A 25280-nucleotide genomic window follows, 5' to 3' on the forward strand; every position below is an offset into this window, starting at 1 on the left:
TGGTTTGGTTCGTCTCTGCACTTTTGTATATCTATCTGCCTCTGGTCTTTAGCAGGTTTAGTTGGTTGACTGTTTCACGTTTTTAGTTTAGGGCTTTTGAATCAGCAAAAAAAGCATCACAACAGATTATGGATTCTTGATGACTTGTGTATTGTAAGGTTGTGAGTTTGTGACCACTTTGTAGCTTTTGTTTTCTCCTTGCTTCCCAAAAGTACATGTCCCATTCTTCTATCTTTCTGATTCGATCTAACACATGTACATAGGCCTGGGTTCCGCGGGTTAACCCGACCCGCCCCGCGACCCACGGATCGAATGATTATTTTGGATTCAAAAATCCGACCCGTTAACCGCGAACCAAATATCTTAAACCGCACCCGCCCCGCGCTAAAACCCACGGGTAAACCGCATGACCCGCGGGTAATAATAATTATATTAAAAATAATTTATTTTAATTATATATTAATTATTTTTAAAAAATAATATTAAAATAATTAAAATTTATATATTTTATATATTTTTTACCGAAAAATAATTTTATTTTAATTATATATTATTATTTTTTAAAAAATAAATATTAAAATAATGCATTTATAATTAAAATTAATTTAAAAAAAAAACATTTTTTTTAAAAATATACGGGTTGGCGGAGTACCCGCGCTCGGCTAACCCGCACCTGCCCCCGCTTAAAATAATATTAACCCGTACCCGTACCCGCAATTCAAAAATTTCAAATTGCTCGACCCGCACCCGCCCCGCGGCGGATCAAAGCGGGACCCGCAGGCTTTGATCAAAATTCCCAGCCCTACATGTACAGCATCACCTAAAGAAAAAGAATCCTGTGGACTTGTTCGATGACGATGTCATTGTGTTAGTGATGTGAAGTCGTTAGGCTTATGAAAGTCTTATCGACGTTTCTTTACTGTTTGGTCAGGAGGTTTCTTTTGGTAAAAGAAATAGTTTAGGGGCATTGTTGTAATATTGAACAAGATTTAAGAGTGTTGTGTGGGGGAGTGGTGGTGTGAACCATCTCCGGACATTATTCTCATATGACACATGACCCTTTCATCTTATTCTCTTACAACCCAAGTCATTCTATATGACCCTATGACATGTTAATTTACATTTATATCCTAAATAAAAAATAAAATTAAAACAAAAAACGAAACACATCGTTTTCTTCTTTTCTGTGCGGACGTCCCTCCATCTTTATCTTCTTCATAGTTTGTTGATCTGAACTGTAACTGCTCAAGCTGCAACACCACATGATCCTTGACAGAATTAACTTCTCCGACTTCGTCTCCTCTGCGATCTCAGGTGGTAAAAGTGGCTCAGCCCTCGCCGGCGACAAGGACCCAGTGAAGAGCTGGAACCGTTGCGACCTCCGACTCCCCTGTCCGTGAAACCCAACCTGCTCTGCTGCTCAGCCCCGCGTCCGTCGTTCGCGTTGAAGACAAGTTCGATCTCCTCCAATGGAGATTTCTTCAATATTTTCAAAACAGGTCCTCAAACTCTTGAGTGTTTATGAATGTGACCAAATTATTAAAAGATACAGATTGGTCCTCTCGATTTAGTCCTAAACATTTTAATTGTGCAGATCAGACCTCTTCAGAATTGCACGATGGTCCTTTGTCTCTTGATTATTTTCAAGTCAGCCACAAACATTATAAATTGCATGATTAACCTCACAATTTCACCCTAGACTTCTCAAGTGTATATTTTAAATAAGTCAAAAATGCAAATAATAAATTAAAATAAACCGAAAACAAATACTAAAAGTCATGATTTTCTCCCCAAACTTTCTAATTGTACATTACAAACTCTGTTATATGTTAATAGATGCATAAATACAATATTTACACCTAAAAAAAAATCTAAAATGATTACAAAGAAATCAATAACGAAGAAAGCATCATCAAGGGAAGCGACAACAAGAAAAGTGGAAACGAGGGAAGTGGTAACAAATGAAGTGATGAATGAGTCTTATTTATGTGTTATTGGACTTGCTGATGTGTGTGGAACTTATTTATGTGTTAGAGATGCTATTTATGTGTTTTCAAACTTTTGTAATAGACAAAATTTGTTATCAAATATACAACTGGTCAACTTATTGAAGATATAAATTTAAAAATTATATTTGATTTTCTATGTGAAATAAAAACAATCAACTCGTAATGTGTTGTTTCTCTCAGATACAACTAGAACAACTAGTGGTACAACTAGTAAAACTTTATATGACATACAATTATGTTTATGTGTTATAATACTGGTACAACTAGTATAACTATATATTATAATACTAATACAACTAGAACAACTAGTTTATATACTAACCAGAAAATACTGGTACAACTCTTTCAATTAAGAAATTTTAAATTCCATTCGGCTTTCCATATGAAAACAACAATAGACTAGACAAGTTGGAAGGTCCTTGGAATGATCCATCTTATTTATTTGAAGTTTTAACAATTTTTTTCGTAATTATTACATAATCACATAAGTTTCTATGATCTACCTTGTACTTTAAAGGTTTGTTTACTAGTTTGTTCATTATATTTTTGAAAAACATACGCCAAATATGTTTTAACAAAATTAATGATTCCATTGTATATGTGCATAGGTTTCTAAATAAATTAGAGTTGTACAACTGAGCTATATTTATTTAGTATGTGGTATAACTAAAATTTTCAAATTTTCAACCAAAATACAACTGTGCACAAATTTGTACAACTGAGAACCTGGTACAACTATGTATATGATTGTACAACTAGAATACTCGTACAACTACATGTTATTACGTTTATCATGTTAGTTGTTTATCACGTTTTCTATTTGTAAAACGTGATAAACGTTTTAAAACGTGGTAAACATGGTTGAACATAAATAACACACAGTTGTACCACTTTATGTAGTTGTACCACTTTATGTAGTTGTACCAGTATGTAGTTGTACTAGTAAATCAGTTATACCAGATTACACATAGTTGTATTTTTGGGGCAAAAATGAAAATGTTAGTTGTACCAGATAAAAATTATGATTTCACTAGTTGTACCACTTTTTAAGGTTTACCTAGATGTGCCCAAATATTATGGTCGTATAAATTTCTTAAAATTACGTTCGATGTATGTTTTTCGAAAATAATGTTGAAAAACATGAAAACAATCCTTAAAATTATAAGGTACATGAAATAAACATAAGTGATGGTATATTAATTTTTCAAATTTTTGTCAACTCTTTATAATATAATATAAATCATTCTAAACACCTATCACTTCGTTCATTAAAATTACGTTCGATGTATGTTTTTTCGAAAATAATGTTGAAAAACATGAAAACAATCCTTAAAATTATAAGGTACATGAAATAAACATAAGTGATGGTATATTAATTTTTCAAATTTTTGTCAACTCTTTATAATATAATATAAATCATTCTAAACACCTATCACTTCCGCAATTATTACACAATCACATAAGTTTCCATAATCTACCTTATAATTTAAAGGTTTGTTTACTTGTTTGTTTACTATATTTTTGAAAAACATACACCGAAAATATTTTAATAGAATTAATGATTTCATAGTATATGATTCTAGGTATGAAAATATTTACAAATAGTAAAAAAAGAATTTGAAAATTATTACACCATCCCATAAGTTTACATGATACACCTTATATTTTAAGGTTTGTTCACTTGTTTGTTCACTGTATACCAAAATCCTATCAAGTTCAAACAAGTTGAACAATACTATGGAAAACACATAAAAGAAACACAACTACAAAAGCAATACAACACAAGTTTCATATTCAAGTCGACCATGTCATTGTTTTTACCTAAGACCACCACCGCCAATTAATGCCATGGATGAACAACAAAACAATCCCAAAAGATTCGCAAAGTCGAAAAAATATATAGAATATCAAAATCGCAAAAGATTTGAAAAGTCAAAAGAGAAACATGCAAATCCGATACACAATTCGAAGAATAAGGATATTAGGTAAATAAACAAGAACTGGCTTCTTCCCCGACGAACGATGGTCCAGCCTGGTTGCTGGCAACTGAATCCTCTGAAACTTGGGGGATGTCGAGACCAGAGATAGAACGACTCGGAACAACGGCCAGTTTGACGACAGCCTCACCATCCTTCTCCATCTCCCTAAAACGAGCAATCTCCTCCTCCACAACCAACCCTCCGTGTTTGATATCATTCAACAGATCTATATTCGTAACCACTTCATCAAGTTGAATCTCTGCAGCAACTTCCTTCTTCTTGTTCATCCATTGTTCTCTTAGGGGATCCAAGATCCTTCCATAACTACCCACGATCTCATGTCGGTCGGCGTGAGAATCTTTGTATCTGTGCTGATCCCGGTCGGCCTCGAGCTCCACAATCTTGGTCTTCAGCAAAGCGACTTCAGTCTCACCCCCCCCCCCCCCCCCTCTCAAATATAGCTCTCTTCCACTCGATCTGAATCACATCAACTCTACAGTTTTCTTCTTGTTGTCTTCACAAACGACCCATAGTTCCTCTAATAGTTCTCGGATCCTTGATTATTCCTCTACTGGTACAACTTTGTCATCTCCAAAATTAAGAAGCTTGCCTTCCAATGTTAAAACAACTCAAATGTTTCTTAGTTTGAACTAGTTAAACTAGTTATGCCAGCGGAACTAATATTATTGTAGTTAAACTAGTAACTGTGGTTATATCACTCATTTGCAAAGAAAACACAACTGAAGTGTAAAAACACACCACAAAGTGTAAGTGGTTCAAACACAGGTGAAAACATCAACCATGAATGCTTGCAGATTCTTTTCCGTTTCGTGATTGCTTTTATATTATCTTTTGTATTCTTCTTCTACTACTGTTCTCCTGATTTTATAGATGTTTTTTCTTTGATTTCAAAATCATATAAAGATGAAGATGTATTTTTTTGAAAATTGTACAACTAGTACAACTAATACAATAATTAAAACATTATTTCATATTAAAAATGACGGATCTGCGGTTTGGTCTTGAACATATCAACCTCGAAGGTTTCGTTCAGATTTGACTACCACCATTGTCCATCTGAGTGGGAAGCTCTGTTTTCCTTTTCAACTATACAACTAGTATAACTGATAAAAATGTACAATTTGTTCAACTGTACAACTAGTATCATTGTATAACTTGTTCAACTGTATAATTAGTATAACTGTATAACTAATATAACTAATATAACTAATAAAATTAATTTTAAATATTAAAAAATCAAATGGGTTTGGGCCGGGTTCTGGATTTATGGGTTTGGATTCGAATTTAACTGGGTAGATTGGTAAATAAGTTGAATTTTTAGGTTTTGTGGACTTTTTAATCTCTTTTTCATTTAAATTTAATTCAAAATAAAAAACAAAAAAAATATTGGGTTATAACAGAATTTTGAAACCCAACCGGGTCACCACAGAATTTGATTCACCATCTCCGAAAGAAAGAAGGAAATGGTTAGAATGTTGATTCACATCCGTCCCTTCCCGACCACTTCTCTGTCTCGTTCTCTCACTGTTCTCTCTTCTTCTTTCTCCTCCACTTCTTCTCCGACACAGCAACACAAGCGTTGGTCTGGTCTCGACAACTGGAGAAACAGCCCCATCAACGACCTCCGTCTCTGGGGACCTAACGGTCCTCTCCTTCCTTCTTCTTCTTCTGACTCCACCTCCTCCACCTTCAACGGTCTAGTCTCCGCTGCCCCTTCTCTCGCTGACCTCGGAGCTCTCGTCCTCTCAACACCCGACCCTCTCTCAAAATCCCACATCTCACACTTAGCTTTCTCCCGTTGGCGCTGCAGTGAGAATAATCTCCCCGTTGGCTCCATCTCTCACCTCCCTTCCTCTCCCGCTCGCCCTCCCAAACCTCTCCTTGTATGTTCCTCTCTCTCTCTCCCTCAAAGTTTGGATTTTTATACAGACAGTTGGATTTTTAATCAGCCACACGCAGGTTCCGACCAACGAAGTGCCAAGTCCGAAAGACTCAGCGCTTCCTCTCAACGCCTATATGCTTCACACCCTCGCTCACATCGAGCTCAACGCTATCGACTTGGCTTGGGACACTGTTGCTCGCTTCTCCCCTTTCTTCCACGTTCTCGGTCGCGACTTCTTCGATGACTTCGCTCATGTTGCTGATGATGAGAGTCGACACTTCATGTGGTGTTCTCAGAGACTCGCTGAGCTTGGTTTCAAGTTAAGTCATTTTCTAAACAAGGTTTCAAACTTTGGTGTGTGTGTGTGTGTACTTTGTTTCAAGACAACATCTTATTGTCTGCAAGGTATGGAGATATACCGGCTAATAATTTGTTGATGAGGGAATGCGAGAATACATCAAGCAATGTCGCTGCTCGCTTGGCTGTTATCCCTCTTGTTCAGGTAGTAGTGCCTCCCACTAGGGATAGGTGATAAAGTTTTCAGCTTTCAATGCCTTTTGCTGTATAGCATAGCCTTATCTCATATCAAGTTAGCATTATAGGAGGCTAGAGGACTAGATGCTGGACCTAGGTTGGTCAAAAGATTGATGGGGTTTGGAGATCATAGGACTTCTAAAATAGTGGAAACGATTGCTGACGAGGAAATTGCACATGTGGCTGTTGGTGTAGACTGGTTTCTCTCTGTGTGTCAAAAGATGAACCGTGCTCCTTGCCCTACGTTTAAAGGTACTGACAACTCTTCTCTTTCATGCTTTTTTTTTTTTAAACTCATCATGTCCCCCCCCCACTCATTTTGTACAAACGTCATGATTCATGAGTATCTTGTAACCCACCCCATGTGCTGTGCAGATTTGATTAAAGAGTATGGTGCTGAGTTAAGGGGACCTTTTAACCACTCAGCTCGGGAGATAGCTGGCATTCCCCGAGATTGGTATGGAAACTCATCCTACCTAGACGGTGCTTGAATCAATTTCTTTTTATTAAAACTAGCTCGGCTAACTGCCTTTCTCTATATCAGAATTGCACATTTCAGTCTAGCCTAATACATTAGTTTATTCCATGCATCTCTAGGTATGATTCATCATGTGGCACCGAAGTGGATGAATGCAGCAACAAACAGAGTGACAAGGAGCAACTTTCTGCGGTATGTTTCATCTTTGTTCATGTCTCCAGAGCTGACAAATTCTTGCTGACGACTTTATATAGATTAAAGTATATATTTATAACTTTCATTGAAAATCATCATGACAGGTTTACGATAGGCTCACGCACATAATCTCAATGGAGAGTGAGAATTCAAGTCTCGAACGGCCAGCCAAATGAAATGAATATGAGTGTGTGGCGTTTACTTATTGGACTCTGAAAGTAGAGAGATTAGTAACTTATTGTTAGCATGTTTATGGCTTTGTTGCTTGTGAGTTACAGATGCATTAGAGTTGATCCAGGGAACAACTTTATGTTATGGTCTTGTTAACATCCAAGATACATTGTTATTATGTTCAATAATATCCAAGTTGTTCTTCGTCCAAGTACACCGATAATGCACTTGTCACCTTCTACATGCTTGTCTTGTTGATCTTGAATTGCATTTCTATAGACTGACTGAGATTTGGCCCTTAGATTTTTTCTCCTTCTAATTGAATTTTTGTGTATAATTTACAAACATATTTTCCTGAACATCTTATAAGTGTTTGTATAGGTAAAAGCTCTTGTAGCCCGTCACTTATTTGTGGATTCATCATCATCATCATCATCATCATCTTCATACCTGTGGACATCCAGCTTCCATGTCCCATCATCCATTTGAACCATCCCACTGTTTGCAAGACACCTCCACGTACTCGGCACTAAGTACTTATCCTTCAGAGCATCCAACCCTTTATTCACCAACGAAACATCCCGACCAATCTCCAGTCTAAACACCCCGGATTTGTCTTGCATCCCTGCTATCCCGTGAAGGTATATCTCCAGGTTATGGTAGTTCCTCCAGTTCAGAGACCGTTTGAGGTAAGTCGAGTTCAGCGTATTGATCTGCAGCACCTCGCCTACTTCTGCATACAGGAAGAGCGGATAGTTCGGTGCCACGTCTGGAACGTTTACTATTCTTAGGATGTTTAGGTCTTTGTGTGAGTTGACTGTTCTTTTGAAGTCTTGGTCCCCGATTCGAGGACACCCGAATGCAAAAACCGTGATGGGAACTTGTTTGCTTTGAAGACCTGCTTCGATCTTGTTTTTCCTGCTGTGGACAAGATCTGCAGCTGCTAGAGTTGACATTACTCCTCCCAAGCTGTGGCCTGTGAAAGTGATGCTTACTTCTTCGTTCTTGTATACTTCTAGCAGTCTCTTGAGCTCTGCTTGTACCTGAAACCGAAGAAAAGATCCTGAGTAGTTCAGTCTTCGTTTAGTCCGGTTTCAAAAAAAATTCCGAAGCTTTTGGTTTTACGGTTAGTTCGGTTAGTTTCCGGTTTAAATTTAATTAAATTTGAATAGTTTCAGATTAATTTCGGTTCAGATTTTGAATAGTTCAGCTAGTTTGGTTTGGAATTTCGGTTAAGATTGATATTGTTTGAATTTTTGTTTTTCTTTGAAGAAAACTGAACTAACCGATTATCAAACATAAAAAAACGAATTTCTTTTTAGTTGCTGAACTGAACCGAACTTGCGAACATGGAACATTTTGGTTTGGTTCGGTTCTGTTTATACCCGCATGCCAACCATTAGCAATGTGTTTCCCCTGGCTGGTAGGGGCTTGGAAAGGTCTTTGACCTGAGCAAAATGCAAATGATAAAAAGGGTAAGGTGAAGTAGAAAAGACCTGTTCACGTGCGCTACTCGTGTCATAAGGAGACATAGCATCAGAAGCTGTATAAACATCAAGCCAGCCACTTCCAATACGAGGCACGTGTTTGGTGTCGGTCACAGGGAAAACTTTGACACCTGACTCGAGAGGAAAATCGAAGTCGTTAGCCCATTCATACGGCTGAAGAGTTCCTCTCCAAGCTACAACAATGTCTCTCCTCCCTAGCATCGCCTTTCCCTCGTCTGTAGCGACCGCAATGTAACCCATCCAGTTAGTCTGCACGCGTGACGCTTTCTTCGACAGAGACTTGACGATGAAACAGAGCGGTAGCTTTATAGAAGCTGTTGCGTAGATGTACTTAGTCACATTGTACCTGAGAGAATCAATCAACCACCGGTTTTGCCTTTAACACATGTTCGAAACAAAGATGATTGTGGCAATAAGTACCTGAAAGGGTTGGCTTTAAGGTAGCCAGTTCGAGCGTGGATTTGACTCTTGGGGTAATAACAATCACCGCAGTATTCGGACTTACGGTCCCAGTTAAAGGCGTCATAACCAACCTGAGCCATCTCGCCATAGTGGATGAGATAGCGACGCAAGTCGGAGTCAAGTGGATCAAGCAGGCCTTTCCATTTGTTTTGGCCGCTTAGCACCTCCCATCTCTTTGGTATGTCTTCCAACATGTTTTTGCCTCAGTAATTTTCACCAACCTTTCTTTTTTTGGACAACAACATTGCTACTTGTGTGAGAGAACTTGATAATACGTGAAGGAAGTGGTCCTTAATGCATGTCCCTTCACATAAATAGTGCACATACATAAGTGTTTGTTGAGTGTAGGCAATGTTACAATCTGTGGATGAGACAGAAGGAAACTTGTCCCATCAGAACTGCAAAAAAAATGCAAAACCTGTGACCAAGAGAGCAGCCACGACACTGAAGCTTATAATACCAGAAACCAAACTCATTTCCCCAAAACAAAACAAAAAAAAATGCTGAATGTACTTAGAAAATCTAACCTGACCCTTATCATTTTGATCTGCTCTGTCCTGATAGCCTCAAGGCTATGCTCTGTGGACTCCTCTGTGTACGACCCAATCACAACCCTGAGAGAGCGGTTCAATAAGTGGCTTCAAACGCATAGCATATTATATGGAGGAAAGGAGGAGTGGATGCTACGGTTTGGGATATACCAGTCTAATCTCCAGCTGATAGACTACATCAATTCTCTCCACTTGCCCTTTAAGTTAACAGACAACAGATTTGCGGACATGACTAATGCTGAGTTTAGAGCTCATTTTCTTGGTTTGAACACGTCTTCCCTGAGGTTAAACAGGGACCAAAGGCCGGTCTGTGACGCGGTAGGTAACGTGCCTGACGCTGTGGACTGGAGGAAAGAAGGTGCAGTGACTCCTGTTAGAAACCAAGGAAAATGCGGTATGAAACACTTTTATGCTCTCTTACACAGTTCATTCTTTAAGATAAAGACATGATTGTGATTGTTTATTTTGTCTGCAGGAGGTTGCTGGGCGTTCACTGCAGTGGCAGCTATTGAAGGCATCAACAAGATAAAGACAGGGAACTTAGTATCTCTCTCAGAACAACAGCTCATAGATTGTGACGTCGGTGCTTTCAACAAAGGCTGCAGCGGTGGATTAATGACAACAGCATATGAATACCTTATAGCCAATGGTGGACTAGTGACCGAGGCTGACTATCCATACACAGCCACACAGGGTGCATGCGACCAAGAGAAGTCCAAAAATAAGGTGGTTACAATACAAGGATACACAAAGGTAGCACAGAACGAGGCGAGTTTACAAGCTGCTACAGCTCAACAACCGGTATCAGTTGGAATAGACGCTGCTGGTTTCATCTTTCAGCTTTACTCTTCTGGTGTGTTCACAGGCTACTGTGGAAATCATCTCAACCATGGAGTGACTGTTGTTGGATATGGAGAAGAAGATGGGCAAAAGTACTGGATTGTGAAGAATTCGTGGGGAACTGCTTGGGGTGAACAGGGGTATGTAAGGATGGAACGTGGTTATAGTGAAGAGACGGGTAAGTGTGGTATTGCTATGCTTGCAAGCTATCCTACGAAGTGAGTCCAAGATTTTCTAGAAACTTTAAAGAGCCTTTTATCTCTGTATGAAAATCTGCAATAGCGCAGATAAAATAATTATGATGTGTGAAAATAAAGTAGTACTAGAGATACTTGAGAACCAAGTTATAATGCTAACATGATTCCAAAGATAAGATGCGATTATAATAGAATCATGTGAGATTCACTTGAACAGTGCATTGATACTTTCTCCTAGAAGCATATTGTTTGAGAAGCTGATTCTTATATATTACATTAGGTTTGGCATTGAGTCTAGTGAGATATTATTTAAAACTACCTTTGAACATTCACTCTATACTCTAAATCAAAACACTTTATAATCCTTATTGCCAATTCCAAAACTTAATAGGACACATAACATACTTATGAGATAATGAGATGATCCTATAATATTTGTGAATTACCGTACAAGTGTTTACTCCACGAATGCACTAAAATACACCACAAATTGCATTAGTTAAAAGTATATAAAAATGACTCAACAACGTATAGTTAAGCCATAAGCAACTACTAACATGTAGCATGCAGGATTCGTTTTCATTAGTCCTTAATAGCCATATGCTTATAGTGGGAGATAATGCTGTTTAAACCCATTAATCACTGCATAACATTGTTGCCTTTGATCTTGCCTTAAATTTTCGTAGCCACCAAGCAAACTCCTCGATGTATATCCACCGTTAATAACCTCCCGATTCCCACCAACACCATTGTTATTAACACTAAACCCACCAGATCCACTTGAGTTCACCGCTAATCCGTTTTTGTTGTTATTGTTGAGTACACGTTGATTATTATCCCAACCAATGAGAGGTTGATTATGAACCAAGCTTTTGTACAGCTTGAGCTCTTCACTGACCCTCCTATACTCTCCGTAGGAGCCAAGGACCGGATCTTTCTGTCTCCATAGAGCTTCCCACGTCAAAGATTCAGACAGCTTGGTTCGGTCCTCTTCGCGTACGGTCCGTACCATTTTCTGTACGTTGCTAACACCAAACACTTTGTGAACGGCCTGAAACTCCTTGGTCTTGCGAGCCGGAAAATAAGGAGATAAGATGCATTCGTTGTTGCATTTCTTTCTTTGGTGTTTGCATGAAGCGCAGGCTTGATGTGACGATGATGTGTTATTGGAAATGTTGTTGTTGGTAGAGTTTCTTTGCATCATGTCATCTCCCTAGCCAGTAGTTGAGAATTTGAAAATTTTCGACATATATAATTTATTAGTGTCTTTATAATGTATAAGATTAATTAAGCAAAAACTAATATTCTAAACACAAACACATGTGCGAGCTGATATATATATATCAAAACATAATATGGTCTTTTTAAGTTTCAAAAAAAAAGGTCTTTCAACCATTCTTAGTATATAAAGAGAGAGAAATATGTCAAAGTATAGCAAATATTTCATGTTTGTGCTATAGATAATGGGAATCACTATGCATGAATGGATCAAGTAGACTATTTGAAGCATGATGAACAATAAGGATTAAGAGAAAAATGTACTAATTAATATTTAACAAATAATTCATGATAGTGCTATAGATATGGAATAACATCTTCATGAGCATATGCTTATATGCATGGATGGATCCGAATTCACAAGGAAAATAAGAGAAAACAAATGTCTGTTAGAAGAATTAAGAGTTTGAAGGTTTCAAAAAAAAAAAAGAATTAAGAGTTTGAGCACAGTTTCGAGAAGGGTTACACACACAAACCTCTTGCCTCCTTTCTTTCCCTTCATTTGTGGGTTAATAGCAACTGGAGATATGTGTTTTATATCGATAACAAAGGGCTAATGTAGTGCATAAAGAGTCTAATGAACATGAAAAGATTGTTTGGTTAAGTGAAAGAAAAAGGTGTTTGGATGAAGGGTGGATTATGAGATTTTAGGTTGCTCATGACAAAGACAATAACAACTAGGAAATCAATAAATAACTAGGAAATTTTAGTCAAAAAAACTAGGAAATCAATAAATAATTTATATAAGAAAGCCATATTACAAAAGAAAAAAATAGGAAATCAATAAATAATTTTTTTATAATACTTAATATTATAATGTTAGAAATTATAATTTCAGTAAGTAATTATTTTCCAGTGTTTTGGATAATGACAGAATATAATTATGTTGTTTCTAGAACGATATATAAAGCCACTTGCTATAGGACTGGAACCCGGAAATATGGAACAAACGCAGGGGTAATCTCGTCTTTTCAAGGCCTATAACAAACTCTCAGTCGCTGATTTTGAAATTTAAACTTCACAGCAGAGTAGTCTCACTGTATATTGCCCTCGAGGGAGAAGAGAGAAAGAGCGACGAAGAAGAAGAATGAGGGGAGAGAAGAAGATAACTCTGGAGGAATACGTTGATTTCATGAACTCTGGAAACTCCATCGACTTCACCTGCTCCTACCTCAATCAGGTTTCCTCTATTTTCCCCCTCTCGTAGAATCTGATTATCTCCTCCTCCTCCCTCACTTTCTAACCTCTCGATCCTCTCATCTCTCTCTAGATCCTTCACATCAATGGTTTCCGAAAGCTTCACAAATCCAATAAGGTACGTAAACCACCGATTCAATCATCTCAAACAGCTTTGCGATTCTGCGATTGCCGTTATTTTGATTGTCTAATCGATTCTGCGATTCCGTTATTTTTGATTGTTTTCTTTCTCCTGCATCGAATCGAATCGATCGGATTGTTACCAGAAAACTGTAGGCGAAGCAGTAGACGCAGTGGATCTGATAGATCTCTCACGCTCAACTCTGAATCAAACCTCCGTCTCGTCGTCATCAGCTTCCCTCACTCTCGATCAAGTGATCACCGACATCGAAGCTCTCAAATGGCAGGAGTGCTGCCTCACCTCTCTCCAGATCGTCAACTCCGATCAAGTCACTCGATCAGTGGAAGCCAATATCCCCAAGCAGCGATCGAACAAGAGGAAGATCGGAAACCAAAAGAAGAAGAGGAAAATGCGAAGAGCTTCAGATCTATGAACGAAAGCAGCAGCAGCAGCTAATGATACCTCCTACGGCGTAACCACTCTCTGAAAATTTCTAATTACAGTTTATTAATCTTCCTTAATCTCACGTTTGCAACAGATATATGCATTATACTAGAAATCTTATATGACTAGTGAACAATTTCATATAACGAGGAGTATTATATGACTAGTGAACAGTATTATATGACACGATGAAAGCATTTGGGAAATACAGCCAAGTGTGTTTGTTTTCGGTCCTTCTGCGGCGTATAAAATTTAAGAAAGATATCAAAATCAAAAGCGTTCGTAACGAATATATGTGCGCGCGGAGAGCATAGTCTCGAGACCACTACGCACCCAAAATATATTTAAAATGTAGACAAACAAACCTTGGACTTAAGAAAATTCCTTATTTCAAAAACACCTAATAAGGCTATTAAACAAACATTAGTCTCTCCTTATATTATCTCTCGTGCATGCATTTCATGTTTTGGAATCAAGACGAACAAGCGAGAGACATCTTCTGTTTCTGGAACTCTGATGGCAATTTCACATGAGTGGCTAATCCGATAATCTCAAATAATCGAATGAGGTACCAGGTGAAATCTATCTGCCACCACTCAAAGCCATGCCTAGCCGACGATTCAAAAGCATGGTGGTTGTTGTGCCAACTATCTCCCATTGTGAATATGCTTAGCCACCTTCATTATATTCACACGACCAGATCATCTCTTATTTTTTTAGACTGAGCAAGCTAATTAAAATATCAAATATAAAATATATAGTTTTTTTTAATATTACCAAACGTTACGAGATGTGTCTTTAGTCTTCCACGACCTCGAACCCCAAAAATGGCCTACCGAGTTTACGAGCCATGTCACATGGTACCCGATCGCAACTCCAACGCCCTACCATAATTGTTAAATATAATTATTGTTGAGGCAAATGATTACCAAAAAAAAAAATAGTTTGCAGAGATATGTGTATTTACCCCGCCGCAAGTAAGGTAAGGTAAACCACCGTAGAGATAGAGAACGGTCCAAAACATTAAGACGTGGAAACCAATCGTCTTGCGTAGAAACCTATAGAACCATTGCTGCTTCAAGTCCATGACGTTGTTACGTCTTCCACACTGTTACAACAACAAACGTAAGTCATAAAAAAAAAACGAGTGATGCATGCATAAACGTTACGTTACCTTATATTTGATGTAGCGAGTGTCAAATATCCACAAGACATGGCTGAACCATAACCCTTCAGTAGGGCTATGTGGGTCACGGTCTGTATCTGTAAACTGGTGATGAAACCTGTGTATGCTCACCCAATCCATCGGATCGCCCTGAAAATATTTGATATTGTATGTTCTTATCATACTTAAAAATAATTAGTTAGAACTTAGACCTTATCAATCAACTGGTTTTTACCTGAAGAGCGAAAACAGCAGAATAGGCGAAAGGATATTCGAGCCATTTCGGGAGCTTGAAGCTCCGGTGAGACAAGTTCCTATGGTATGAAAATGTAATGCCGAGCTGAACAACCGTGAAGAGCACCAGACCGAACCGTAAAGCCTCCCACTTATAGTTAAATGGTGCCAAGAGACACAATAGGTGCACAATCGTAACGGTTAACGTTCTCATTACATCGAACGAATTCCATTCTCTCTGAAAATACGCCCTTTTTTCCTTATGAACCACGCCGCTTTGGCTAGAGCCATGGTCTCTAGTTGGATCACACATTTATCGACCGTCGAGGAAATGTATTTGTTTGAGTTATAAGTTTGTATGAACTTATGATTTTAGAGAACTGTTTATATATGGGCTAAAATGTTTTTGCGTCAAGGTCTACGTAGTCACCGCCCTTCTTTAATGTTCGCTATCTATCTACTTCGTTGATTTCCAAGATTCCAATTTTTAATAACTTTGCAGAATATGTTTTAACTGATACCAACATTCAAAATTTTTATAGTATCCCTCGGAGTTTTTTTTTTCTTTCAAAAACAATTATTGTCTAATTAAAATATGTTAAAATGTAAATATTTTTTTATTAGAAACTTTTGCTCATACCAGCTAAGAATTAATTATATATATGTGTGTATTTGAATAGTACTATTCATCTCTACTTAATAATTAGTTACACATGTAAGAAACAATTGATTTATCTCCATATAAAATACTGAGAAATCCCCAACAACCAACGCTCTATCTCTTGAGCCAAATTTTATTGGTGACAACTACGTTAATTTGTTTGGTAAAAAAAAGATAAAAAGGTAATATAGACGATATTCATGTATAAATGTAAATGGACTATCCCCTGTGTAATTTTTCTATTCATTTCAAGTGTTCGTGGTGGGAGATGAATAATGGCCTTCCTTATCTCCAGTAGAGACCCAAAACTCGTCCGGTTATTTGTGACAAAATAGATAATTAATATTTATACTCTACAATCTACATTACTCCGTAAGTGATTAAGAACCACTATAAAGTTTTTGATTGATATTCTTCAAAATCATGGTTCCACTTATGCTCGTCGGTGATTATTCATATTATTCATTGATAAAAATAGGATGACAATTTTTACCAAAAAAGGAAAAAAATAGGACGAAAATACCCATTTAATAATCAGATATTCTTTTTTTCTGTCAAGGTTTCGTTTCATAAATTCAAAACAGAGTAATCAAATAACATAGTTTGAATACAACATTCATTGTGAAAGCAACAGCAAAACAAGTGGCTGTGCATTGATTACAAAATGATCAAACTTTCTAGGGCTAACGATTTGTTCTAGAAGTCGTTTCCCTATTTTATTTGGACGTCTTAAAAACAGAGCAACGGTTTTCTGGAAACCGATATAAAAAGTATTACAACGATAAACGTTGCGGATTATTAAGAACAACAACTAGCGACCAAGAAACATCGGAGAATCTAAGACGCTCAACGCCTCCTTGTTGACATTGCTGAAGGAACCCATTCACCGTCAACAAATTCGAGATGCTTTCTGAGGCTTTGAAGTGGGTACTCGCACAAATGTTTGGTCGTTGGAAAGTGAACGTAGTACGTCTCGCCGTCATAACCGTAGATCTCTCCGTACCACCACGCGTCTAGGTCAAAAGCATCAACCTTCTCATGGAGGCTAAACGTCGACGGCTGGGGTAATGTAGGTGGCATCGGACGGATGTCGTCGGCGGAGATGGTTTCAACCAACGGCTGAGGGTTTTCGCCTTCAGTGATAAGGTTCTTGTACTCAACCTCGTAGAAAGTTCCATCGTGAAGCTTGGACAATACCTTGGCCTCAAAGAATGACCCGAAGTAACCATCTTCTTTGAGGCATACTTCGACCAATTCTCCTTCCGCAAACTCGGCCATTTTTGGAGAATATAAATGTGCAGAAAAGAGACTTGGACGAGAGATCGAGAGATAGAAACTGCAAACCTCTTTTTTTTTCTCGACAACTTTTACGTTGTGACACATTCAACTTAAATAGATTACGTACTCGAACGAACATAACTCTTCGTATTGACGTGACTTTTCAAAAATGAATAACTACCCTTTCTTGCGTAACAAGTCGCGACTCTTACACACACGCCTCTTCACTTTACATACGCACTAACTTATATGGTTTTATTAGATATCGCCAGACTGAATTATAAACTAACACTTTTATCAGATTTGTTGTTTTCTTGTTGTGGAGAGACGTGGTTGCAATAAATAAGTTACATAATATTTAAATTTAATCAAAAATATTTTTTTATTTAGTTGAGTTCCATTCAACTCATTCACGTTTTTTTATCATGAAAGAATTATAACTACATTCCTTTTGGTTCCACATATCCCACATGAATTAATAGAACTGAAACTGTTTTCAATTCCATGCTATCCCAAATAGTTTTGTTCTAAAATATCAATCCAGTTACACCTTAGGCAAAATAATAGCAACATCTCTTCTTTATTTAAACACTCATACGTAAATTATCAAACCCACAATTCAAATTTTGCTTTTTCTCCTAATAAATCTTATCTCTTTTCATCGTTGCTATAGTGTTTTTTTTTCTGAGAAAAAACTTCGATATTGATGTTTGATCGATAGTTTGTATATAGCCAAGAAATATTTGTTTGCTTTTTTTTGGGCAAAATATTTGTTTGCTAACTATTGAAGTTGTGTAGAATCTATATATGCTTTAGTGATCAATATTCTCGTTACATTTTTAGAAGAAAAGATTATATGTTATTAGTGTCACCGTCAACTTCTGAGAACCTGTTGAATTTGAGGTCTAAAATAATTGGGGATGTTGACAAAAAAAATAATAATTGGGGATTGACTGAAGATATTTTAATTTTATGACAAAAATAGACGGACACCATTAAAAATGTCTTGATGAAATGGAAAATGTACGCACGTGACACTAGACATTCATGATATTTACTCTTTTAGACTGCAGGTTTATATGAAATGGCCGAGATAAAGATCAAAGCAGCCTCCTGGTCCACCAGACGCCTCTCCACAGCAGGCAAGATGACAATGCTTAAGGCTGTATTCTCGGCAATTCCTTCCTATGCGATGACATGCTTCCAGCTGCCTGTGGGCTTATGCAAAATGATTCAGTCAGCTTTGATGCGATTCTGGTGGGACTCTAACACAGGACAAAAGAAAATGTGTTGGCTTTCGTGGGAGAAACTTACGAAACCGAAAGGAATGGGTGGCCTAGGATTTAAAGACATACAACTTTTCAACACAGCTCTGCTTGCGAAAATCCCATGGCGCATTCTCACCAACCCAAATTGTCTCCTAGCGCGTACTCTTGTAGGAAAGTACTGCCACAAGACATCGTTGCTCAAAGTGAAAGCTTCCAAAGCTGCATCCCACGGATGGACCAGCATCTTAGCAGGCAGAGATCTCTTAGCCTCACAACTTGGAAGAGTCATAGGGGATGGAGCAGAGACAAAGGTCTGGAAAGACTCCTGGATCTCCACCACTGCACACACGATCCCATCTGGACCACTAAGGGAGAGAGAGGCGGACCTTACTGTCTCTGATCTGATCACAAGAGGCACCTGCGAATGGAACAAGAAACGTATCACTGAGATATTGCCTGACTTTACTGATGCTATCTGTAAATTAAAACCTAGCAAGACAGGAGCTAGAGATTCGTATATTTGGTATCCTGCAAATTCTGGTATCTACTCTACAAGATCAGGATATGCTTCGGCAGTTGCTACCATAGAGGCCAACCAAGTAAGAGGAGCAATACCTGAAACTTTCAACTGGTACAAATCGATCTGGTCAATCTCCACTTCTCCAAAACTCCAACTGTTTCTCTGGAAAGCAATTAACGGGGCTTTGTCTACGGGAGAGAACCTTCAAAAGAGGGGGTTGATGCATAACACCAACTGCGTCCATTGCGGTTTGTTGGAAACAACGACACACATCTTCTTTCATTGCCCCTTTGCGAAACAGGTTTGGGATTTGATCCCTTTAAAGACGACCTTTGACCCTGATCTCTTGCGCTCCTTCGTAGTTGCGGTGGAAAGTCTAACTCCTTTGACTTGTCTCCCACCGTGTGGATCTCCTGGGGATGTGTTTTCTTGGGTTTGTTGGAGCTTGTGGACCACAAGAAACCAGCTTCTATTCGAAGCTCGCCCTGCCTCAGCTCAGATCACAGCTACGAAAGCTCTTACGAACGCGCAAGAATGGTCACAGGCGCAAGCTCCACTCATCGTCGCCTCAAAGGATACTCAGATCGCAGTAACCCTACATTCGATTCCGGCCAATACAGTTACTTGCAGTACGGATGCGGCTTGGAAGAAGGAAACTTCAGAAGCGGGACTGGCATGGATCTTCGACTCTTGCTCTTCGTTGGCTGCCTCCGATGGTTGCCAATATCAAACACGCGTCTCCTCCGTTCTCATGGCTGAAGGGTTGGCGGTTAGAGAAGCTCTATCCCACGCTCAACACATCGGCATCACCAAAATCTGGATTAAATCAGATTCTCTCTCGCTGGTAAAAGCGATCAATTCGATCCCAAAGCCGAGGATGCTCTACGGAGTATTATCGGACATCGAATCCCTTTCATCTTCCTTTAGTTTCTGTCGTTTTTCTCATATTCCAAGACTTGAAAATGGGCTTGCTGATGGACTGTCAAAAGCCTGTCTTTCAAATGCTGTATCCACTTGGGCCTGAGGCCTTTTATTTTCAAATTAAATGGTTGTTCAAAAAAAAAAAAAAAAAAAAAAAAGACTGCAGGTTTATATTTGTGTTTTTTTAAAACCAAAAATTACATATCGACTATAGAAGGGTTTATATTTGTTTTTTTATAACAGGGTTTATATTTGTTTATGTAAGTTTTTTGGGAGAAAGGTAGTTTATGTTTATGTAAGTTGCATGAACATTTAAATGAACAACTCATTCGTATCGAAAAAAAAAATGAACAACTCATGGGTTGTGCATAGACTAATGTTGTTGCATCGAGGTCCACGTTGTTAAATGCAATCGTTCACTCTTCTTCAATGCTATCTATCTACTTTTTTCCCTTCATTTGCATCATATCCCGACAGGCAGCACATGATTTCACCGATCCCAACGTTCACCTTCATTACTTGTTTTACAACCTCTTTTTCGATATACCATGTTGGTGAGATGAATTCATCATTGGTTGGGTTACTATTAGTTCATCGATCTACTCACCAGCCAAGAGTTAAAGTAATTGGGTTGTCTCCAAAATCAGGATTTAACTAAGGAATGAATATTTTTTTTTTGCTAAAACGTAAATATCATATATGAACAAAAGACTTATACAAAGCTCTAGAGTTTGAAACCAACTTGGCAAAAAAGAAATTAAAAAACAAGTTGGATCAAGGAGAACAACAATAAAATCAACTCAGCCACATGACCATCATAGAACTAAAACCTTTCCTATTTTTCCTAGCTGAGATGATATTCCTCATTTCCTTGTCAATACCCGCAAACACCACAGCAACAGAGAGTGAAACCTGATTGTGAATCAGATTATTTCTTTGCTTCCATAAGTGGAAGATGGTTGTTTGAGCTGCAAGCTTCCTAAGCAAAGAAAACTTTCTTGTAGATGGTGCTCTGATCCACGACAGCATCTCCGGCCAGGAAGAGAACATCGAGATGGAGGGACGGCACCTCGCTACCACCAGCTTCCATACGTCCCTGCTGTAGTCACAAGCAATTAGGAGGTGGTCTCTGTTTTCATCGTGGGCTGTGCAGAAGGGGCAGAGCGGTGATATTTGGAGCCCCCATGACGCCAGTCTGGCCCTCGTCGGGAGCCTGTCATAATTCGCAATCCACATGTTGAATGCGTGCTTCGGGATTCCACCTTTGAACCATACGACATCCGTCCAATCTTTGATCTCCTCTCTCGGGCGTAGCACTTCCCAAGTTGTTGCAGACCTGAAAATACACAAAGAGGAATCACCAGCAATCCATTCATATTTATCCAATTGGTCTGTAGGTAAAGGCAAAGGAATTGTGGTCAGATAGGAGTGAAGGTCCACTTCCTTTTGCGATCTAGGGTGAGGCAGTAGACAAGTCTCGCCTCTGAAAACATCTGCCACCTTCGCTGACCTCCTCGTCCGTAGAGCTCTCGGTCCCGATTCACCAATATATTTGATTAACTGCCCCAGTGGCGACCACACATCGTACCAGAAGCTTGCGTTTAAACCGTTGCCGAGCTTGAGTTTACAAAATTTCAAAGCGAGTGGTCTGAGATCAAGAAGCTTGCGCCATGCCCAAGAATCTGCAGTAGAAGCTTCTATGGTCCAAAAGGACTCTTCATTTAGGTGAATGCCCATATGCCAATCAACCCAAAGAGATGGGGATTTGGATAATATCAACCAAATGAATTTGAGGCAGAGAACATGATTCCACACAGTGAAGTTTCTAAGGCCAAGACCTCCCTCTTCCTTTGGTAAACAGACCGTGTTCCAATCCACCTTTGCTATACCCTTCTTGTCTATATTACCCGACCAAAGGAAACGTGAGCAGAGAGATTCAATCTTTTTAATACAACCTTTGGGAAGAATGAAAGCCGCCAGCCAAAAAGATACCGTGCCAAATATAACAGTCTTGAGCAGCTGAAGCCGTCCGGCGTAGGAGAGCAGTTTGACTGACCAAGACTTGAAAATCGCAGTTAGCTTAGACAGTAGGGCTGAATATTCCGAGATCTTGAGTTTCCTGCTCATAAGAGGAAGACCTAGATATCTGATAGGCAACTGACCACTTGGGAAACCATAGCTGATGATGGCATTGGTTTCACAATGGTCCAAACCTGCAGTGAATATCTCTGTCTTTGTCGTATTCATATGTAGTCCTGACCAAGAGGCAAAATCATCAAGACATTCCGCGATCCCGTGGAGGCTGTTGCTAGACCCGTCAAAAAATACCATTACGTCATCCGCAAACATTAGGTGAGAGATTTTGAGCTGCTCTGTTCTAGGATGGTAACCTATAAGTCCTGCATCATACCGGGCTGTGAGCAAACGGGAGAGCCCTTCCATTGCTAATACAAACAAGTAAGGCGATAGTGGATCCCCTTGTCTTATTCCTTTTGAGCTCTTGAAGAAGCCACCCGTGACTCCGTTAATGCAAACTGAGAAAGAAGCGGTGGAGATGCATTCTGATATCAGCGAGATGAAACCTTCCGGGATGTCAATGGCTCGCAGCGTGGCGACGATGAAGTCCCAGCGCACACAGTCGAAGGCTTTCCTCAAGTCGACTTTTAACATTCCTCTTGGAGAAATTGTCTCCCTGTTATAACCATTAACGAGGTCTGTGGCTAGTAGCACATTCTCCGCTAGGAGGCGACCCGGTAGAAATGCAGATTGTGCTTTCGAAACCATTTGGGGCAGAATATCCTGAAGTCTTGATGCCAGCAGCCTCGAAATAACTTTATAAACCGTATTGAGGCAGGAAATGGGGCGAAAGTCTGAAGGGTGAGAGGCATTCGGTTTCTTGGGAATGAGGACTAGGTTTGCAGCATTCCATTGCTTCAGCAATTTCCCAGATCGGAAAAACTCAAGGATGGCTTCCGTGACTTCAGGTCCTATGATTGACCAGCATGCTGTGAAGAATTCCGCGGAATAACCATCTGGGCCTCCTGATTTATTTTTGGGCAGAGAGAAGAAGGCTTCCTTAATATCAGCCGGTGAGAAAGCCTTGCCAAAACTGGTGATCTGATCTTCTGAACATTTGCAGTCAAAGAGGAGGTCTAGATCAGCTTGGATAAACATAGGAGGAGTAACAGGGCTACCAAAAAGATCAGTGAAGTAGTCGACACACATCTCCTCAATGCCCGCCTGAGAGTCTATTCTGTCTCCTGAGTTTGAGATCAAAAAATGTATGTGGTTTAGAGCCTGCCGGGTGGCCGCATATCTATGGAATAATCGCGAATTTCCATCACCACAGGAGAGCCAATTTATGTGTGATCTCTGAAAAAAGAAGGAAGCTTCAGCTGCCGAGAGTTCCTCCCACTCGTGTTGAGCCTGCAACTCATTTTCTGCATTGGATGTAGAAGGGGCAGCGAGCATGATGGATTGCGCCATTAGAAGCTTCTCGTGAGCTTTTGCCGTCTTAATCTCGATCCCAGAATAGTTATGCTTGCTGAACTCCCTGATGATGTTTTTCAGGATCTTAAGCTTCCTAGACAACCTGAACATGGCAGACCCCGTGATATTTATAGAGAACCAACTCTCACAGATCAGAACCAGAAACTCTGGGCTTTGCAGGAGGAAGTTATAGAATCTGAAGGGCTTCTTTGTCCTTTTGATCTCGGGGTCAAGTGTGATCGTGATAACTGCGTGATCCGAGAAGTCCGTACTTCCCACAAAAGCCACCGAAGAAGGATACATCGCAAGCCATTCGTCATTTACCATGCTGCGATCAAGCTTTTTGGCGATGGGAGCGAGCTTGCGTTTGTTCCACCAGGTGAATGTTGTTCCCCTGAAATTTAGATCATCCAAGTTAGCATTTAACAGGCAATCATTAAAGTCTCTACACTGCTTATCAATTTTAAAAGTAGAGGGTTTAGAATGCTCAGCCGGATCACGAGTTTGATTGAAATCCCCGAGGATCAACCAAGGTTTTTTATCCAATCCCAAAGAAGCTGCCAGAGAAGTAATCTCTGCCCAAAGGAGAGCTCTCTCAGCCGGGTTATTAGAAGCATAGACCAGAGACACATACAGCTTGGGCTGTGCCGCGGAGGGCCAGATAATCTCCACCGTGATCATTTGGAGAGATTTAGAAATAACCGTAACAAGCAGAGAAGGGTGCCAGACTAGCCAGATTTTTCCAAGTGGAGAGAAGCTGTAGTTATCATCTGCCGACCATCCCGGGAAAATCTGAGGCACGAATTTATTCATCTTGAGTTGCTTCACATGAGTCTCAAGTATACCTCCAAAAAGTGGTGAATTTTTCCTAAACCATTTACGTAATCCGATGCGATGGCTGTACTTATTTAGACCGCGTACATTCCAGCAAAAAATGTCTGTCGACATGAAAAATTAGTTGAGTTTGGGGCCGTTGCCCCGGTTTGCTTTCCGGCCTGAGTTTCTAAGCCCTGAGAATTTCTTCTTGTTACGCACAATCTCAAAATCAGGCTCCAGTCTACTGAATTCGCCTTCTTCCAGTTCCGAGTCTGAGGACTCCACATCCGATGAGTCAGAGGGTAGGTCAGACTTCGAGGTACCAGACTTACCAGAGGTACTACCCGGACGTTTGAACTTAAGGTAATCGGGTGCAGCACTTGTTTCACCTCTTTCCAAGTCATGCAGGATACCGAGCTTAGAATGCAGAGCAATCTCAGTACTCTGTTCTTTCACCACTTCTGGTTGAGGCCGAGGTTTGGTGGGAGGGGCTTCTCCATTTAGGTCCACTTCCTTCCATACTTGCTTGCCTCTTGATCTGCTTCTACGTGTTTTTCTTTTAGTTGTATCAGTCCTCTTCCTCTCCGGGCAGTTTGCAAAAACATGCGCGACCGATTTACAACCTGAGCATGCTTTAGGAGCTGACGGGCATCTCCTATCAACATGACCAATCTCCTTGCAGATACTACAAACTGGTGGCATCCACGGGCTTGACACTAGCACTCTGCTGATCTCTCCAGAATCGAATTGAACGTTTACTGCCTCCGGAAGTGGCTTCCGAGGATCTATAATCGTGAAGACTTTAGCCACTTCAAGATTAGTTTTGTTCGCTGTTGTCGGGTGAAGATATTTAGGGTGGCCCACTAGTCCCGCTATCCTTTCGAGCCCATCCTCATTAAAGAATTGCAGTGGAACCTTCCTTAGCTCCAGCCAGATAGGTGCGGAAGTAAGCTCAGGTTTGGTGGGAACAACTCCTGGCTCCCATTTATCGACGAACATAGTCTGCCCCTCAATCAGCCAAAGCCTTTGCTTCACCACCCTATCCCTCGTAGCTGCGTTTG

At 39.6% G+C, this 25280-nt stretch overlaps 7 protein-coding genes across 8 annotated transcripts; 3 read left to right on the forward strand and 4 right to left on the reverse strand.

The window, feature by feature from the left end:
* The first annotated feature begins 5445 nt into the window (after positions 1–5445).
* LOC108818733 (uncharacterized) lies at positions 5446–7480 on the forward strand. Its single transcript, XM_018591657.2, has 7 exons — positions 5446–5892; positions 5969–6210; positions 6297–6393; positions 6494–6677; positions 6801–6882; positions 7023–7095; positions 7203–7480. Exons 1-7 carry the CDS (start codon positions 5473–5475, stop codon positions 7272–7274), a joined length of 1170 nt encoding a protein of 389 aa, XP_018447159.1. The 5' UTR covers positions 5446–5472; the 3' UTR covers positions 7275–7480.
* Positions 7481–7559: 79 nt separating this feature from the next.
* LOC130498614 (phospholipase A1-IIalpha-like) lies at positions 7560–9533 on the reverse strand. Its single transcript, XM_056992115.1, has 3 exons — positions 9198–9533; positions 8766–9123; positions 7560–8312 (listed from the first exon to the last, which is right to left on the reverse strand). The coding sequence occupies exons 1-3, from the start codon at positions 9431–9433 to the stop codon at positions 7671–7673; spliced, it is 1236 nt and encodes a 411-aa protein (XP_056848095.1). The 5' UTR covers positions 9434–9533; the 3' UTR covers positions 7560–7670.
* Positions 9534–9727: 194 nt separating this feature from the next.
* LOC108818734 (ervatamin-B) lies at positions 9728–11035 on the forward strand. Its single transcript, XM_018591658.2, has 2 exons — positions 9728–10184; positions 10266–11035. The coding sequence occupies exons 1-2, from the start codon at positions 9740–9742 to the stop codon at positions 10850–10852; spliced, it is 1032 nt and encodes a 343-aa protein (XP_018447160.1). The 5' UTR covers positions 9728–9739; the 3' UTR covers positions 10853–11035.
* A 142-nt stretch (positions 11036–11177) lies between these two features.
* LOC130498619 (LOB domain-containing protein 2-like) lies at positions 11178–12735 on the reverse strand. 2 transcript variants are annotated; one of them, XM_056992120.1, is made up of 2 exons: positions 12582–12735; positions 11178–12040 (listed from the first exon to the last, which is right to left on the reverse strand). In XM_056992120.1, exon 2 carries the CDS (start codon positions 12029–12031, stop codon positions 11432–11434), a length of 600 nt encoding a protein of 199 aa, XP_056848100.1. In that variant the 5' UTR covers positions 12032–12040; positions 12582–12735; the 3' UTR covers positions 11178–11431. The 2 variants fall into 2 exon arrangements, with proteins under 2 accessions (XP_056848100.1, XP_056848101.1); XM_056992121.1 differs by having other exon boundaries at positions 12576–12594.
* A 379-nt stretch (positions 12736–13114) lies between these two features.
* Positions 13115–14033, forward strand: LOC108821125 (uncharacterized). The gene is made up of 3 exons (XM_018594172.2): positions 13115–13285; positions 13376–13420; positions 13569–14033. Exons 1-3 carry the CDS (start codon positions 13193–13195, stop codon positions 13854–13856), a joined length of 426 nt encoding a protein of 141 aa, XP_018449674.1. The 5' UTR covers positions 13115–13192; the 3' UTR covers positions 13857–14033.
* Positions 14034–14097: 64 nt separating this feature from the next.
* LOC108819638 (delta-9 desaturase-like 4 protein) lies at positions 14098–15598 on the reverse strand. The gene is made up of 5 exons (XM_056991758.1): positions 15268–15598; positions 15042–15182; positions 14835–14975; positions 14645–14751; positions 14098–14544 (listed from the first exon to the last, which is right to left on the reverse strand). The coding sequence occupies exons 1-5, from the start codon at positions 15577–15579 to the stop codon at positions 14340–14342; spliced, it is 906 nt and encodes a 301-aa protein (XP_056847738.1). The 5' UTR covers positions 15580–15598; the 3' UTR covers positions 14098–14339.
* A 1175-nt stretch (positions 15599–16773) lies between these two features.
* LOC108819640 (protein AGENET DOMAIN (AGD)-CONTAINING P1-like) lies at positions 16774–17205 on the reverse strand. The gene has a single exon (XM_018592693.1). It carries the CDS (start codon positions 17203–17205, stop codon positions 16774–16776), a length of 432 nt encoding a protein of 143 aa, XP_018448195.1.
* Between the last annotated feature and the right edge of the window lie 8075 nt (positions 17206–25280).

The sequence above is a fragment of the Raphanus sativus genome, chromosome 8 (genome assembly GCF_000801105.2).
Source record: "Raphanus sativus cultivar WK10039 chromosome 8, ASM80110v3, whole genome shotgun sequence".
In the NCBI taxonomy this organism is placed as follows: Eukaryota; Viridiplantae; Streptophyta; class Magnoliopsida; order Brassicales; family Brassicaceae; genus Raphanus; species Raphanus sativus.